Source organism: Hippocampus bargibanti, linkage group LG13 (assembly GCF_051943395.1).
Source record: "Hippocampus bargibanti isolate YZ-2025 linkage group LG13, ASM5194339v1, whole genome shotgun sequence".
NCBI classification, from domain to species: Eukaryota; Metazoa; Chordata; class Actinopteri; order Syngnathiformes; family Syngnathidae; genus Hippocampus; species Hippocampus bargibanti.
The window spans coordinates 11,551,790-11,570,814 of record NC_142746.1 but is presented as its reverse complement, the minus strand read 5'-3'; the positions used below and the strand labels follow the sequence as shown (position 1 = coordinate 11,570,814).

The following is a 19,025-nucleotide window of genomic DNA, read 5'->3' as shown; positions in this document are numbered from 1 at the left end:
ATGAGAGGACAAATTCAATGCCAGTAGGCGGGGATTATATTTATATGGACCAATCAAAAAGTGAGAAGAGGCGGGCCCTGTGTTACGTCAGTGTCGTCCTTTGACGTCATTAGGGCAGATTTGGCACAAGTGGTCCGTAGAACAAACGTGAATGAATTTCCAGCTGTGACGTTTGACCAACCGTCAGTGTATAGTGGACCAATTACAGTGACAGTCTTGGTTATTTTGTAATTTTATACTTTGTTGTGACGGCTTGAAGTATGGCAAATGCTTTACATTAAATGCAATTAATTCACCAAAAAAGAAAAAAACATCACAAATAATATACATGAAGCAGGATGCAAATACAGAATTGGATTGGATTGGATTGGATTGGATATGCCTTTATTAGTCTCACAGTCTCACAGAATGAACATGAATGTAATGTTTTAAGACTAACTTTTTTTTTTAAAAAACAGAAGCAACAGTTTATCCATCCACTAACGTTTTTATAATTGGTTTGCTTGATTTTCGTGGTTTAAAAAAACATTGGTTACAGGTACACGCAGTCTGATACATGGTCATAGTAAACGTTTCGGGGCTGCTAGCTTTGACTAAAAAGATAACCATATGAATCATGTTTTTAATGATTACTTACGTATTTTCCTCACAATTTAAGAACCAGATTTGTGAATTAATTACCAATCTGAACTTCTGGAAAAGGATCAGTAATATGTCCAAAGCCAGCTAGAGATAAGTAAATTCAATGTTACTGTACACAAATTTCAATTTTCATGTGATGAAAGCTTACAAGCTAATGATCTTTTTAGTTGACCGTTTTTTTAACACAATTTATATCTTAAGGAAAACAGAAATGACAGGATTAATTTTCAATATTCAACCATTCATTTTCAGGAACATCACTCCTGTTAATGGATTGTTTTCCCTCAGTAACCATTAGCACAAGTTTGAGTGAGCATTGAATAAAAGAGGAACCTGTGACAGACAGACTTGAGTCAGCAAATATGTGCATCCCAAAATTCCAGCATTTGTCAGTCATGATGAAATAGTGTCCTGTATTTGTCAAACATAAATGTCTTGATCACCAAATAGATGTCATCAGGAAAAGCCGGTAAATATAGAAGCATCAAAAATTCCAAATATACAACACTGCAGTATTAAAGCATAAATGTTGCCTATTTTTTTGCGATATACGGGGGGGAGGGGGGGACAACATGGATAAACAACAATGATGAGTTATGTTCCAAAAACTGTCATGAGTCGATTTCCTGAAATGTCATCTGAAACAGCGAATAAAAAGAGGAAGTAGATGAACGATTGTAATGACACATGCACACACAATAGGCCACTTCCTGCTCATTTGCAGTTTTGTTGGCAAGCGGGTGGAATTAAAAAAAAGCAAGAACAAAACTCTGTGGATCGGCTCTACAAAGAAGCACGGAGGGGGCGGTAAAGAAACAGATGAGTGATGGAGCCTCAACAGATCAGAGAGGGCTACTTGGTGAAAAAGGTAAGAACGTCGACTTCCTATTGACTCATCCAGTTTGGCACATAGACAAAAACAAGTGTCCATTTTATTCCTTGTACCATGTAGAAGGCAAGTGTAATCAAATTACACCAGAGTGGGCAGCCACGTGAGCAGTTTTCGTCAAGCAGAATGTTCATTCCCTACGGTTATTTTTGTTCTTTCTCTTCCAAGCAACTCAATTATGAGGCATGAGTGATCATGAGACAAGCAGTTTGCATTCAGTTTTAAGTGTGACCGTACTTAGTTTAAGGACCCTCGAGGTCCACACTGTACTTGTGTGTTTGTACAATCACGAGTTCATGCAAGGATAAAAAAACACCATTATATTCAAGTTCTAACCATGATCAACTTTACACCAGAAATTGTGACAGTCCAAATCAAGGGGATTCTTCCCTTGAAGCAAAACAATAATTTCAGTTTGCATCTACATCTAATTTAACTCAAGTATAATACAGTCGCATTGAATATTTTAGAACTGTTTGTTTTCAAATAGTTATGTAAATGGGAAGTTTAATATCGGTTTGAATCCTTCTGTAAATTATAGTATTGCACCCACTTTATCGGAAAAAAAAGACTGTCTCTGTTTTACATTTAGATTGACTCCAACACAATACGATAATTCTTTTCATGATTTTGGCTCAGAGAACTACTTTTATTATGAAAGAAAAAGTCAATACAGTAGTGTGTAAAGTAGAAAGAAAAAACATAAATGGGGTAGAATATAAATTTGCTGATTTTTTTACTGTTGATTTTTTTAAACTATTCATTGAAACAAGTTATAGGACATCAATGTAACTTCACAGATGTAATTGATGTCATCACTAGATTACAGAGATTACCTCCATTACTGGACACTACTATGTTTCGCCATCCATCTTTCTTCCTATACCAGTGGCGGTCCGTGCATTTCACACCTAGGCCTTCAGTGAAGTCCTGCTAAGTCCGACTTGAACACATATCCCTCGTAATACCATAATTTATGACACAACGGCTGGAGATGTCATTTACAAAAGCACACGCACGCAGTACTGGGCGTGGCATCACCTTAATCGTTTACAACACAGGCTATTTTCCGGAGCAATTACACAGCAATAAATCTGCATCAGCAACTAGAACTTGTCACTATACGTGATACTGCAAACACTTCAACAAACAATTTAAAGTCATTGGTCCACCAAGTTTTATTAAGTCCACCAAGAATATGCAATCTTTAACAAGATTTTACGCTAAATGACAAAATGTCAGTTTAATATAAGAAAAACAACAACACGTTCACAAAACGAACTATTTGTTGAAAATAAAAGTAAACAAATATTTTTCATTTGTTCTTGAGAATAGGCCTACATGCGACAGCGAGTTGTCCTCTCCTTCAGCCATTGTGGGTTAAAAAAGCAAGTAGATATACTTGGTTTTTCTGCTAAAGTTTCCGGGTCTGATCTGTTGTAGCTTGGTTGACTTGGATAGCGCTGCCTCCGCTGAGGTAAAGTGAGTATCCAATCACAGGACGCGTACATGTCATGTTCAACGCGAGGCCCTCTAGCTGGCCTTACTGTGCCAACTCGTGATCTGATTGGCTATCGCAACTATATATCAACTACATGTGCCTGTTCATGTACAGCGCACAGACGCCCTCACTGTTGATTCTGAAGGCCTCGGTCAGATTTCATACAGCCTGGCGACACAAGCTAGCTGAATTCTGATTGGATTAAAAACTCTGAACTAAAACTACAACACTGAAAGGAGCATAACCAAATGGATATAATATAACATCAAGAAAACACTATGTAGAATAATTATATATATATTTAGAAAAAATACTTTTTTTAATGAAATTGACTTTTATTATAATTATGATAATGATGTCTGATTATGTTAGGCCAGCAGAGAAGGCCTTGCTGGCTCTGACGGCCCACCACTGTCCTATACATACATACTTACAAAGGAGACACATTTGAGATATACGGTTCATGCACGGATAGAATCCCAGAATATTGGGGGTGAAGTTTTGCTTGGACCTTTTCTGGAGGGAGTGGCAGTGGGTTTGTGAAGAATTTAGTCTGAGGAGCCATAGTGCCTCTAAATAGATGCACTTTCAGCTTTTTTAATTTTTTTAAAATATTTCATTTATTTTTATTTCTTATTTTTATTGAGAGGCAGCGTAGTCCCTCTAAAGTGAGGGTCGGGAACCTTTTTGACGAAGAGAGCCATAAAAGTAAAATATTTAGAAATGTTTTTCAGTGAGAGCCACAAAACGCGAGCGCGCGCGCACACACACACACACACACACACACACACACACACACACACACACACACACACACACACACACACACACACACACACACACGCACACACACGCGCGCGCGCACGCACACACACGCACAGCGGCCACTTTTCAACAAAATGTCAGAATTTGATATTCAAAATAACTTTGTGATAGTACTCACCGTTAACATGAATGGTTTTCCGTTCCTCATGTTGGTAAAAATCCAGCGGAACGATCGGAATGAAAGTCAACTTGCCGGCTCCATACGCAAAGTTAATGCTAGATAGCCTGCACGCGGCTCATTAGCTTCCACACTTGCTATGCAACATACTTCTAACAGAAGTATATTGATGCTAACGTTAACATGGGGCTTGTTAAAATGTAATTGAGATTCGACTGTTTCATCGATGGTATTGTTTCATTGCAAATTAGAATCAGAACCTTTTCTCTCCACAAAGGCAAACCCTCGGTGTATCCAAGCTGAAGTGTACTTTGTTTTGACTCCTCGGGCTCATTTAAGTGGGCGTTTACCTGTTTCAACTGACGGCCTGTATCATCCAATCAAAATTGCGTTTTCCGCCAACCGCAGCTCCAACAGAAAATGAACAGAAAAAAGCGAGAATATGTATTTAGATTTATCGGCGAGCCATATGCAATCATCAAAAGAGCCATGTATGGCTTGCGAGCCATAGGTTCCCGACCCCTGCTCTAAAGTCTAAAAGATGCGTTTGGTTGAGCTTTGAATTCTAATACTTCGACACTAGATGGCTCTAAATTCAACACTGTATTTTTTCACAAGAATGTTTTTAAAGAGTGACCAAAATAACACCTAATACCTGAAGGTAGTTTATCCAAATCTGAAAAAGTCTTGCTTTGACAGAGTAAGTGAAATTTTAAAATGGGAGATTATGGAGAGACAACAAAACATTAGGGCAGCAAGGGCAGCAAGGCAGCATTTAGAATCAGAATCAGAACGAGAAAGCCTTGAATAGTTCCACAATTGTGAAATTTGCCATTTAAAAGACAAAAGATGAGTTAACATGTGAAAAGTTCAGTGTGAGTGACATCCTTTCACCTTATTATCTTTATATTTATTGGCAAAAGATTAGACCAAGTGGAAATCAACATTAATCTAAGAAGGTCATGTCTTGGTGTCTGAAAGAGCTCATTATTGAACTACTGGACGGCTGTGTGGGTCGTGTTGTCTGAAGACGGGCTGGAATTCTACAAGAAGAAAACAGACCAGTCTCCCAAAGGAATGATACCATTTAAGGGGGCCACAATCATCAGTCCTTGTCAGGACTGTGGTAACAGAACGGTACGTCCGTGTGGGATACAGACACACATTACTTGCATCAGAAACGCTCATCACTGAGAACAAATTTCTTTCTTCAGTTGGTGTTCAAGATCACCACGCAAAAGAAACAGGACCATTTCTTCCAAGCATCGCATGTGGAGGAGAGGGAAGTGTGGGTGAAGGACATCAAGAGGGCTGTTCAGTGCCAGGAAGGGGGCAAGAGATTTGCCAGAAAGTCCACCACACGCTCCATTCGCCTGCCCGACACCATCAACCTGACGTAGGGTCACGACAGTCCACACAAACTAAGTCCAAAAGTCAACTAATGTGACAGCCTTGCTTGATATCCCACGAACATTACTATTTTTGTTCTTTTAGTGAATTGTACAATCAGCTGAGAGACCAAGATCAAGGGGTCAAGGAGTTGAAACTGGAGCGACAGAACAGAATCTTCAACCACTGCTTCACTGGTAGCTTTGCTTTTGTGACATGACCCCCTCCCACCGAGAAGCTAAGTTTCACTACCCTATTTCATGCTTTCTTAAAAAAAAGGTTCAACGGTGGTGGAGTGGTTAATTTCCAATGAGAAAGCCAGGAATAGGCCCGAGGCGCTCATGTTAGCCATAGGGCTATTAAACGAGGGCTTCCTGCAGCCTGCCGGCGATCTTTCTAAGGAGGGTGCGGTGAGCGGAGGGAAGTCCGTCTTTTTGGATCAGACTGATGCTCTTTACTACTTTGTAAGTTGATGTCATCACTTTTTTTATTGAGCTCTGTCAAGGATGCTTAAAAAATCCTTTAGAAATTATACATAGCCGTAGTCGATTGTTTCCAACAGCAAAGGCAGCCTTTTATCTTTTTCTGTTAGATCCAATACAAAAGCCAGATATAAACTTCTCCCATCATTCAATAATTCTCAGTGGTTTGTGTGCAAAGTGGTTGATAGCAAGGGCGTGCGGGATGAGAGGGAAATCCATATAGCACAGGCTCGTTCTCGTCCGCTGGTGATCGGATCCTGCTTGCCACATCACCTTGTGGTGCGCCAAAATGTGCATCGATTTCATGTTCATTATTGCAATACTGTCCATACATTCATTTTCTGATCTGCTTATCCTCACAAGTTTGCGGGCAGCCTTGAGCTCACCGCAGCAGTCTTCGGGCAGTAGGCGGGGGGACACCCTGAACTGGTTGTCAGCCAATCGCAGAGCACAGAGAGATGAACAACCGCTTGAGCTCACAATCACACCAAGGGACAATTTTGAGTGTTCAATCAGTCTTCCATGCACGTTTTTGGAACGTGGGAAGAAAACGGAACACCGGGAGAAAACTTACGTCGGCACATGGAGAACAGAGGTTAAACCAGACCCGGAATCAAACCCTGCATACTTTGCATTGACGTACTAATTAGTCGAGCACTGGGCTGCCCCCAAATAACTTTATGATTAAAACATCCTGCTTTTGATGAATACTTTGACCAACTATCATACTGTTTAATTTTTTTGTTTACCATGATGGCGGTACATACAGTAGAAAGGAAAATATTTTTTGGTCATAATTGGGTGTAAAACGTTTTGTGAAAAAGTCAGTAGTACAGAGCAATTATGATCAAGAGCCTTTGTCCTTCTGAGACACTTTTAAATAAAATAGATTGGTTTGGAAAGTGCTAGACAGCATTTTTTTGAAGCAGTTCTTAGGCGTCTTAGGCACGTGACTTTTGTGACAGGCAGACAGCGGATTCTTCTGCGAAGGCTACTCTAGTGACGAGGACACTCTTATCAAGGAAGAATTCAGAGGGAATATTGTTAAACAAGGCTGTTTGCTGAAACAGGTGAGTGAAGTCAAAGAACTTGAACAAAGAGTTTGAGTCCAACAGCAAAGTGATGGAATGAAGCTTCCGATCTTAATTGCATCAAAGTTTACAGGGCCACAAGAGAAAAAACTGGAAAGTACGAAAATTCATTTTGAGGAGCGACCCTGCCTATATGCATTACTACAATCCCACCCAGGTAAATACTGTATTTTCCCTACCAATAGTTGTCATCCTCTTTACATTCTTGCATTCCTAAAACAATTATCGTTGAGTAGGGCAGCTTTTAATTCTGTTGTAGAAAGGGAAACGAGTTTATCTAAAGATAAATTAGACTTTGCCATCTAATGGAAGAGCATTTAATTGTTCAGCCAGCTATTCCAGGTTGGTGGCATCAATAGATTAATAGAACATATTTTTCAGACCAGTAGAGAGAAGGTGGATCCCACCACGACCATGATGTACAGTGATGATCATACTCAGTGCTCTGCCTCTCGTGGCTTATTTTTATTTTATTTTAAAATCTTCTTTCAATCAAAGAAAACTGCAAAATAGCAGTTTCAAAAATTCTCATTACACTAAAGGTTGATTAACTCATTCACTACCATCCACAAATTTATTTTGGAATTAAAATATGACGTAGAGCGCCATTCCCAAATCGTTTCGTTTTTCTACTTTCATTCCTTTGATCACTTTGCTGCTGTGAAATGTAAATTTCTCCACTGTGAGACTAATAAAGGCATATCCAATCCAATCCAAATTAGTTCTCTGGCAATGTTTTTCTCTTTCACAAGGGGGTAGCATTTCCCTTTTTTCCATTTTAGCACTTTGTTCCAGCTCCAGCTGTTGTTAAAGTGGTACATATATAAATCTATATGTATGTATTGCATTGTACTTTGGATAGCTACCCTCATTTCAACCTCATACAACTCCAGACCCATATAATTTAAGAATTAACTATTTACTTCTGAGGAAAGAAGAGAGTCTAAGGTTTCCAACGTTGTACGCAATGTTTGTTTAGTTCTAAAACTCAATAATCTGTGGGTCCTGAAATTTGAATGACAATGACAAAAACCCTGGAACCGAAGTGAACACACTCTATGTGTAAATAAGCGAGACTACCTTTAAAATTGACAAGTGTGATAAAAATAAAATGTTGATATTTAGGGTGATGATCCCCTGGGATCCATCTTCCTGCGAGGTTCCGTGGTAACGGCTGTCGATTTTGTGCCTGACGGTAGGTTGTGAAGCGCACATTATTCCTTTTCGTGCTCCTCTGTACATTTTTAACTCTCACTCACTTGCCTCTTACGATTCCAGCCAAAAGATACGACGTGGATGGCAACCTGTTTGAGATCATCACCTCTGATGAAACACACTACTACCTGCAGGCGGCCACTGCCGAGGAGAGAAAGGAGTGGATCGAAGCTGTGCAGGAGGTGTCTAAAAGTGGGAATTAGCATCGGTCTGCAACCTCTCTTTAATGGATGGCGCTGCTTGATAGCAAAGCAAAAAAAAGGTGCTTTTTCTCACAACTTAAAGATTGCATTCGAGTTCTCTGAAAACTGGAGTCCACGGACCACTCTTACTGCCTAATGTTTAGCTTGTCATTTCCGCTTTCATGAAGTTTGAGATAGTGTGCTATCATATAAGCACGTATGGTCACGGAATTCCTGGTTGGGAATGTAGGAGTGTATTAATACGCAAATGCGTTGTGCTTGTTTTTTTATTTAATATGCTTGTGCTCCTCTGTAATGAATATATTTAATACTTCTATGGGGATTTTTAGGTATAATCTCACTGTATGAGCCATTGTATTATTTTCACCTTGTATTGGATTAAAAGCACAAATAACCTCATATTTTCTTTTTGTTACAGAACAGAATCGTGAGGACAAAAAATAGAGAATCATGAACACTCATGAATGTGAAATAAAATATACTCTAGTGGTGATAAAGATGCCGAGCCATGTGCGTTTCCGGGTTTAACACACGAGGGTGTCACGGTCTACCAAAGAACATTTAGAATCATACTGTTCAGATTGAAAAATGGATGGCCGATGGGTGCTACTCAGCCTTTGCGAGCAATGAGCCTGTGCACATTTTATATTTGAACCGACAAAAATGTTACAGATGGGCAAAAGGTATGCACAAAAATTGAAATAAATATGTACTTTAACTTATTCACAGCCAGACGTGCAAAAAATGTGACTAAGTGCTAAGGTTTTGTCATTGTCACTTGAATTCCAGGACCCACAGATTATAGTTTTAAACATTAAACATTCAATACAGTGTAAATACAGTGTTAAAAACCTAATAATAATAATAATAATAATAATTCATTTAATTTCTAAGCGCCCTTCAAAACTCTCAAGGACACTTTACAGTCACATTTTTTTTTTTTTTTTTTTTTTTTGTGCAGGTGAGCAGCGGCAGCCATTCGTGCCAGCGTTCACTCTACCCAGAAGTAACACAGCAGCAAAGTAATGAAAGGAAGAGGAGAGGAATGAAAGCAGTGGAAATACAAAATACAGGAGCTCCGTTCATCAGAAAAAAAGTTAAATCGTAGGTTATATGGATCTGGAGTTAGATGAACTTGAAATCAGGGCAGCTGTCCAAAATACAATGCAATACATACATATCGAACGTTTCCTTGAGAACTAAAAAATCCTGTGACTGTAAAGTGTCCTTGAGAGTTTTGAAAGGCGCTTATAAATTACATTTATTTTTATTATTATTATTATTATTATTATTATTATTATTAATAATAATAATAATAATAATAATGGTTTATATAGGGCTTTAATTTAACAAATTTAACAAATTAAAGATCAACTAATACACAAATGCTCATATGAAATTCAATCTTAGTGATCATCATGCTCCCAATTGAAGCCGAATGGAGAGTATGGGAGTTTGGTGTGTTGCTGGGCAGCAGCAAAAACATCCAAAATGAATCGATTCAAGTCTTTCAATTTGGACTAGAGGAAAAGGCTTAAATCTTAAAATAATTCCCCAACTGTCATTTGAAAAACGGCATACTGGGAGCAACAAAGAAGCCTGTCTGGACGTCCTCACACAAAACGAGCCAGAGGCTTGCCACAGGATAAAAATTGATTTCACTGAGCTGAATGTCCTCCACGAGAAGTCAGTTAATGCGAACATAGACGGCGAGACGAATGAAAAGTAATATCCTCCCAGAAGGAAGAGAAACCAAAACAAGATTGTCCAATATAGCACTGATATGAGCTTTTAAAGAAATGAACTTCATCTTACCTCAGTCCTGTCCAAAGTTTGGATGGTAAAATTGGATCAAGATTTCCTTTTCCTGTCCACATTGATCAGCATTTGTCTTAATTAATCCAATAACCAGGTAAATCACTGACAAAAGGAGTAAGTCTTATGAGTTTATATCAGAATTGGGCCTTTTTCACTGGCTATGAGGTAAAGCATCTTTGAAAAGATATCTTTCAGAAAAAGGCTTTTGCTTGGTGGTTTAAACAAGAAAAGTGATGAAAAAAACAGGTGGATCGGTAGACCACTAAACACATCGCATTTAAAACCTACAGCAAATATGCAAGTCTACCTCCCCTAATTTCAATATCGGCTTATTTATTTATTTGTCTATTTATTTATTTCTTTCACTTCCATTTACAAATGTTTTCGGGAATTGAAAATATGACGTAGTTCAGGTTTTATTTTTGTCTTGCTTAGTTGCCCATAAAGCGCTGGGCAGACCTCTAACAATGTGTTTCGCTTCCACAAGGGGGCAACATTTCCCTTTTTTCCATGTTAAGCGCTTTGTTCCAGCTTCCGCTGTTGTTAAAGCCCTATATCAGGGGTGTCAAAGTCATTTTTTGCCGCGGGCCGCATTGTAGTTATGGTTTCCTCTCGAGGGCCGTTATGAATTTGGGGAACCCATTAGAATGTTTAAATCCCTTCAAATATTACATATAGAGCACACAACAAATTAATGAATAACTCGTTTTCAAATCTGAAGTCAAGAATAATGACTTTTATTGTGGTTGACATCAAAAATATGAAATTTTGGCTCAGATTTTAGCAATCATCATGGAATTTAACAAGTTTGATTTGCTTTCGCGGGCTGAAAAAAATGATGTGGTGGGCCGGATTTGGCCCGCGGGCCTTGACTTTGACACCGGTGCCCTATATAAACCAATATGTATGGATTGCATTATATTTTGGACAGCCATCCTCATTTCAAGCTCATTCAACTCCAGACCCATATACTTTAAGAAATAACTTTTTTTTTCTGACGAAAGAGTCTAAAATTTATTGCACTGCAGTGAATGTTTATGTAGTCCTAAAAGTCAATATTATGCGGGTCCTGAAATTCAAGTGACAATGACAAAACCCTAGCACTAAAGTGGGCACATTTTTTGCACGTCTGGCAGTGAATGAGTTGAAGTACAGCTTTGTTTCAATTTTTGTGTGAATTGATTCATGTCTTGATCAAATTGCCTTAATCAAATGTGATTAAAAGTAATCACATTTGTTTCCTGGCGATGGGCAAACAAAATCTCCTAAACATGGGAAGATGTTACATTTCATTCCATGTACCTTAAATAACAGTTCAAAAACTATAGTATTTAAAATATAGTACAGTGGGACCTTGGTTTACGAACACCTTGCCTTACGAACTTTTCGGCTTCCATCCATCCATTTTCCGTACCACTTATTCCTCATTAGGGCCGCGGGGGGTGCTGGAGCAAATCGCAGCTGTCTTCGGGCAAGAGGCGGGGGACACCCTGAATTAGTTGCCAGCCAATTGCAGGGCACACAAGGACAAACAACAATCATTCTCACACGCACACCTAGGGACAATTTGGAGTCTTCAATCTGCCTGCCATGCATGTTTTTGGAATATGGGAGGAAACCGGAGGACCCGGAGAAAACCCACGCGGGCCCGGGGAGAACATGCAAGCTCCACACAGGGAGGCCGGACCGGGACGTGAACCGGCGACCTCTGCACTGTGAAGCCGGTGTGCTAACCACTTGGCTACCGGGCCGCAACTTTTCGGTTTACGAACGTTAAATTTAATGATAGTTAAAATATGAAACCTTGGCATACGCACTACTTTTCGGGATACACATGGAGCCATGGCTGGCGGAGTAATCTTCGGCGGAAGAACACCAAACCACACAACCGAACAGCACCACAGCCGGCCTACCTTTCCACACCCCCTTTCTCTGAGTGCATTCGTCGATCGTCTTCAAGGATTTATCACGGATACTTTTGCTGTTATGGGACCTAATAAGACCCCATCACAGGCATGTGTTCAGCCGAAGAAGACACACAACAAAATTACTGTCAAGGAGAAGAAGGAGATCATTGAGAAACACGAACGAGGTGTGCGTTTGTCTAATTTAATGGCCCAGTACCAATATGCTAAGTCCACCATTGTTACCATCCTTCGCAACAAAGAAGCCATTAAAGGTGCGTGTGTTGCTAAAGGTGTTTCCGTGCTGTCAAAGCAACGGTCTCGGGCAATAGAAGAGGTTGAAAAACTTCGGTTAATTTGGATTAACGAAAAGCAGCTATCCGGCGACAGCATGAATAAAGCAATTATATGCGAGAAAGCACGGCAAATTCACTCTTATATTGTCATGCGGCAACCTGGAAGTTCGGCGCTTAGTTACCAACAGTCCTTATGGAAGGTGACTCTCTTCCCATCCAGTAACTTCCTCCCTGCCCCCCCTCCTTCCCACCCCATTCCATCAAGCCATCAACGACCATCACAAAGGTAAATAAAACTTTATTATATAGTAGTTTATTTCTTTAATTACAGTCCTTATGGAATGTGACTCTCCTTCCAAACAGCAATTCCCTGTCCCCTCCTCCCTCTCACCCCATTCCATCAAGCCATCAACGACCATCACAAATGTAAATAAAATGACTTTATTATTGAGTGCAGTGTATTTCTTTCATTACAGTACAATTACACATTTATTATACACAAAATAGGGTATATGGTGTGTAGTTTTAATGCTTATTTAGTTGAAAATTCTATTTTATGGAGACCTGGGAACGGATTATTCTCATTTTAAAGGACAACCGACTTGTACTGAGCATATTTTACAAAGATTCCACCACATATAGCTATATTTTACCTTTTAAGACTCGCGCTGAATATTCAGGAACTCTTGTTTTCGAGTTGATGACGATCCCCTACGTGACGTCACATTTGGAAACCCCCTGACCGAGAAAGCGACACACAATCCATTTTGCGGTACTTAGGTCTGAAAACTTCGTGTTAATCCGTGTTGATGGAGAAATTAGAAGGAAAACACATAAATAACGTGATGGTGAATCGTTGTGTGTTGCACCAAGACTAACTAATTGATATTCGCTGACACAAATTCCAAGCAGACAAATCAGCCCATTTCCAACGGAGCTTGGGCGCCATCTTTTGCATTTTCTGGGACACTACTTTGCTGTCATTGACAGCTCGAATTGATATGCGAGGACTCCTTTAATCGATTGCAAACATTTATGCTTTCCTCTTCAGAACTATTTGAATCATATTCATAACTAGATGAGTAACAAGAAAGCGTATTCTCCTAATCTTAAGTGCGTGAGCCCATTGTTTTGTTTCTTGAGCAAGACAAGACGACTTTGCGTGACGTCACGACTTGGGGGCGGGACTTTTGAAAATCCCCAGTTTCGAGCTGATTTGTAGCAGATTTTGGACACTAAGTCATTATTATTGGTGTTTTGCATTTGACTAAAAATACCAGCCTGCGTGTTTTGGGTATTTTAGATGCTATAAAACGTTTTTTCTGATGTCAGTTAGGAAACAAAAAAAATGGTGTCGGTTGTCCTTTAATGGTTTCCTATGGGAAATTAATTTTTGGGATACACACTTTTCGCCTGACACACTCTATCTTGGAACCAATTAAGTGTATAAGCCAAGGTCCCACTGTATATGGGATTTTTGTTCCAAAACAAACATGCAAGTCTTTTTTAAACACAAATTAAACATGGTTTAAACGGTGGTCAAAGCATAAATTAGCTCCTCTGAGAGTAGCAGAAGCAAAAGCACCCCCACATGTTATGAAAAATAAACGTAAATGAGGCTCATGGAGCTAATGGCCAACATTGTTTCATGTTTGACACCTAATCTATGAAAACTAGTGAAACTGGTACATGCATCATATTTTTTCTTATCTACTTTGATGGTATTTAAAATTGTATGACTCATTTCCGTCGTCTCTCATAGCGTCAGCTGTGATCTTCCGGTAAGGCAGTGATTTAGTCGAACAATAAATGGACGCCAAAACCCAAAGCCCTCAACACTTCTCCCGGTGCAATGCCGGACCAGGTTAACATACATATACAGTACAAGTCGCTAACACATCATTGTTTGAATGTTGTCACCATGACGACATAAACGGGAGGTGATCAGCATTCATGATCAGGCATTCAAGCAATATTGCAAGCAATATCAACAGTTCGGTAATGGACGTTTTGGTCAATCTAAATGACACGCAGGTGCTCATGCCAGATTATAATGTGAAGAGAGCTGTGGCGCCAAGGTATATGGCCCATTTGGCAATATATGCCAATAAGTGTGACAGGGAGTGACATAAAAATCGGGAAAATGGGACAAGTCAAATGGATTCAAATGAGGCCCATGATGGGAAGGCCAAATTCTTTAGTGCTTGTGAAAAGGGGGGAAAAAGACGAGAAAATCATTGATCTGCTTTGCTTCTCATTCCATGCAGCTCTTAATGGCTAGTGCGAGCCACCTTTGTTGTGCGAGTGTCTGTGTTTATTGGGATATTTTTTAAGGTGATGCCTATTTGATTGGAGAAAAAACTAAATTACCGTATTTTCCGGTTTATAAGGTGCACCCAAGAGCCTTCATTTTATTGAAAAGATGAAAACAAATGCGCTTTTGTATTGTAATGAAAGAAATACACTATATATATATATATATATATATATATATATATATATATATATATAGTAAAGTCTCGTTATATTGATATCGGTTATATCGATAGTACTGCTTATTACGATACTATTTCTATGAACGCAAGGAGAAAATTACATGCCGCAGGATCGGATATATCGATAGTCCGGTTATATCGATAATTTTTCCGACTCCCGAGAATATCTATATAACGAGATTTTACTGTGTGTATATATATATATATATATATATATATATATATATATATATATATATATATATATATATATATATATATATATATATATATATATATATATATATATATGGGCGGCCCGGTAGTCGAGTGGTTAGCACACCGGCTTCACAGTGCAGAGGTCACCGGTTCGCGTCCCGGTCGAGCCTCCCTGTGTGGAGTTTGCATGTTCTCCCCGAACCCGCATGGGTTTTCTCCGGGTCCTCCGGTTTCCTCCCACACTCCAAAAACATGCATGGCAGGCAGATTGACCACTCCAAATTGTCCCTATATATATATATATATATATATATATATATATATATATATATATATATATATATATATATATATATATATATATATATATATATATATATATATATATATATAATATTGACTGGAGTCCGGAACGTTCGACGCTATACGCAAAGTGTAGAGACAACTCGGCGCTTAAGAAGATATGGTCACCGCAAGCACAGGAAATCTCACACATACACAGGACAGGGCAAGTTGACAAATTCTCAGTTGCTCATTCAACCTGTTAAAAGGCACATTGATCAAATCGCTCCAACACGACTACAAGGCTAGGCTGCAGTCAAGCTCATTATTCATGAGCATCCAATGATTTACTGTCAAGTAGGCTGCAGGAAATGCGAGTGTGAGGATGCAAACAGTCATTCAGGTGGAGGGCAACCCTCCAGTAATCATCTAATCACCTGGTCGCTAGACTTTACCAGACCACAACCTAATGATGTGAGGAGGAGAAGCGCTTGATGGTTGCACATCTTGAGCAGCTTTCTAAGGGCCACACGTCAACACACTACAAATGGGAGTGGGCCTCATGTCGATTTGTTTTTTTATGTGCAAACCAATACACATTACACATGCGAAGTGAATCAATTGAGCGCTGCTAGATTTCCTCTACTAGAAAAAAAGTGGTCCAATATCAACTCTTTTCACATCTTCAAGTTTTTGCTGACAAATGTGTTTTACCACCTTTTTTTTTTTGAGGGGGGGGGGGGATTGTAACGCTCGAATTAAGTGCAAGGAGAGAGGTGGAGGGAATGAAAACAACAACTCCTCGTTAATGTAAAATATGCTCTCCCTGGGTAAAATCACCACGCAGTTGACACAACAAAAAATACATGAAGTCAATGAGAAGAATGAATAAACAACAAAGTTTAAACAATGTTGAGCCAAATGTGGGGAAAGTTGAAAAACTTTTCATTGTTGTCAGCTTTTTTTGAGACGGAATTATTGCGTTTTGAGTTACAGCTGATTTCATTTCATGTCAACGTGATTCATGCGCACACACAAATAGGATTTGGCCTCAATCATTTTGAATTATGGAAGGAACGAACAGACAAGAGGAGAGAGTTTTACGGTCAAGTGAGTTTTGGCTTCCTGTTAGTACTCCAATGTGAAACAATTAAGTTAACAATTCAGGACATTCACACTGAATTAGATTGATCGCCTCCTCTTTTTTTTGGTCTCAATCTGCATATTTCAAAAGGTGCATGTTGTGACATGACTCGACATTTTTGGAAGGTCATTCATACGGTATGTCTGTGTTCAAAGGAAAACAATTGCTGTGTATCAAGGTCAAATGCAATTATTGAACAGAATAAAGACAACAAAAACAGAAGTGGGCAATTTACTGTACATCCATTTGCGTCTTTGGTCAGTAGACAGGATACCCCCTGAACCGGTTGCCAGTAAATCACAGGGCATACATTGACAAACAGGCACCCACGCTCACTGTCAATCTTGTTCGATGGTTTTGGCAAACGAGTTGATTGCCAACCGGTGTTGCTTCCTGATGATTGATTGGAGGGAAACTGTCACTTTCTGAGATCAGTGTGGTTCTGTCTATGGTTAACAGGAAGTTCAGGGAAAAAAAGAATGATCTTTGTTGCATTTGTTGATGCTAAATTAAGGACTTAGTGTCTTTTCTATCCACAATCCACAACAATCATTAAATTCGATTTTATTTGTATTATTTTTTTAGCAACTTGTGAAGAGTCAATTGAGTTAGTGTTACCTTAAAGGACAATCAACACCATTTTTTTTTTGTTTTTCTAACTGACAGCAGAAAAAACGTTTTATAGCATCTAACATACCCAAAACATGCAGGCTGATATTTTTAGTTAAATGCATAACACCAATAAAAATGACTTAAAGTGTCCCAAAACTACTTCAAAATGACCTCAGAAATTTTCTGTTTCTGAAGGTCGAGCCCCCTTGTTCGTGATGTCATGTCAAGACGTCTTGCCTTGCTCGAGAATCAAAACAATGGCTTCAGATTCGGAGAAGATGCTTTCTTGTTACTCATCCAGTTATGAATATGATTCAAATAGTTCTGAAGAGGAAAGCATAAAGTTTGCAATCGATTAAAGAAGTCCTTCCATGTCATTTTGAGGCGTCTGGACTGCAATGTAGCATCCCAGAAAATGCACAAGATAGCGCCCAAGCTCCGTTGGAAATGGGCTGATTTGTCTGCTGGGAATTTGTGTCAGCTAGTATCAAATAGTAGTCTTGGTGCAACACACAACAATTGACCGTTGCGTTTGTTATGTGTTTTCCTTCTAAATTCACCATCAACACGAAATTTTCAGACCAAACAAAGTACCCAAAATGCATTGTGTGTCGCTTTCTCAGTCAGTGACGATACCTACTGTGACGTCACGGTAGGTATCGTCACCAACTCAAAAATAAGACTTCCTGAATATTCAGCGCGAGTCTTAAAACTTAAAATATAGCTATATGCGGTGGAATCTTTGTAAAATATGCTCAGTAGAAGTCATTTGAAGTGATTTTACAAATTATGGACACAACTTGTCCAGAGGCGTCAGTTGTCCTTTAAGTCTAACTCATTGTTTTTGACTCTATATTATTTATTGGATTGGATTGGATTGGATTGGATTTGCCTTTATTAGTCTCGCAGTGGAGAAATTTACATTTCACAGCAGCAAAGTTATGAAAGAAATATTTATATTATATTTTATTTATATTTTTGTGATTGATATTTTTTACACATTATGAATTTCCGTCAGATTCAATGAAATAAATTATATTTTTGTTATGGGTATATTATTTAAGCATGTCAGATAATAGAACCATTTGACATAATTTATTGTTTTTCTTATGAGTTAGTCATTGAAATCCATGTGAATTTCACAGTTTTTAACTACTGTATTTTCCTGTTTATACAGCGCATTCAAAAGGCCTCATTTTCTTCAAAAGGTGACCCTGCGCCTTATACGCCGGTGCGCCTTTTGTGTAAAGTAATATCGAGCCACAACAGGTCTCGCAACTCCTGTCAGCAGCCACTGACTATATTTCCCCCTGAAAAAGTAGTGCAAATGTAGCCCCATATAATGTGGTATGCCTTATATTTGGAACACTTTTGTAAATTGATATATGTTTGTAAAACTTTTTTCATTCATTGAAGGGGTGTATCTTATAGTTAGGTGTGCCTTATATATGGAACAAGTTTGAAAATACACCATTCCTTGGGGGTGCGCCTTATGCTACAGTGCGCCTTATACACTGTACCATATGTACATTTTGCATAGAGCATGATCGTGTCCTTTAGCTATGTTATAGCATATTTTGCAACTCATTGCATAAAATGTTTCACAAATTGCCTTGTTCATGAAATGGACACATAGTCATATGAATTATTGCTGTGTGGAAAAATTCTGAAGTTCATTGCAATTAAGTCCTGTTGTCATGTTTACAGAAATGCATATGATGTACTTCACTTAAATTGACCTCAGCAGCCATGTATCTTAATGAATGAATAATAAATAGACAAGTGGCAGTGAATATCACTCCCATGAAGAATATTCAGAGCGGCGCAGAAAGTAAGTTATGCACATGGAGAAGAGAACAAATGTGTACAAGGAAGAGCAGTCTTCCAAAAAAAGCAGCAAATAACGGCACAACACAATCGA

At 38.9% G+C, this 19,025-nt stretch overlaps 1 protein-coding gene across 2 annotated transcripts; it reads left to right on the top strand.

Moving 5' to 3' along the window:
• Positions 1-1,331: 1,331 nt before the first annotated feature.
• plek (pleckstrin) lies at positions 1,332-8,754 on the top strand. 2 transcript variants are annotated; one of them, XR_016116878.1, is made up of 9 exons: positions 1,332-1,510; positions 4,957-5,112; positions 5,190-5,371; positions 5,470-5,561; positions 5,644-5,828; positions 6,812-6,916; positions 7,004-7,094; positions 8,063-8,132; positions 8,216-8,284. XR_016116878.1 is itself a non-coding variant. In XM_089011882.1 (9 exons), exons 1-9 carry the CDS (start codon positions 1,469-1,471, stop codon positions 8,353-8,355), a joined length of 1,056 nt encoding a protein of 351 aa, XP_088868008.1. In that variant the 5' UTR covers positions 1,335-1,468; the 3' UTR covers positions 8,356-8,754. The 2 variants fall into 2 exon arrangements, 1 of the variants encoding a protein (XP_088868008.1); XM_089011882.1 differs by having other exon boundaries at positions 1,335-1,510; positions 7,011-7,094; positions 8,216-8,754.
• The last annotated feature ends 10,271 nt before the right edge of the window (positions 8,755-19,025 follow it).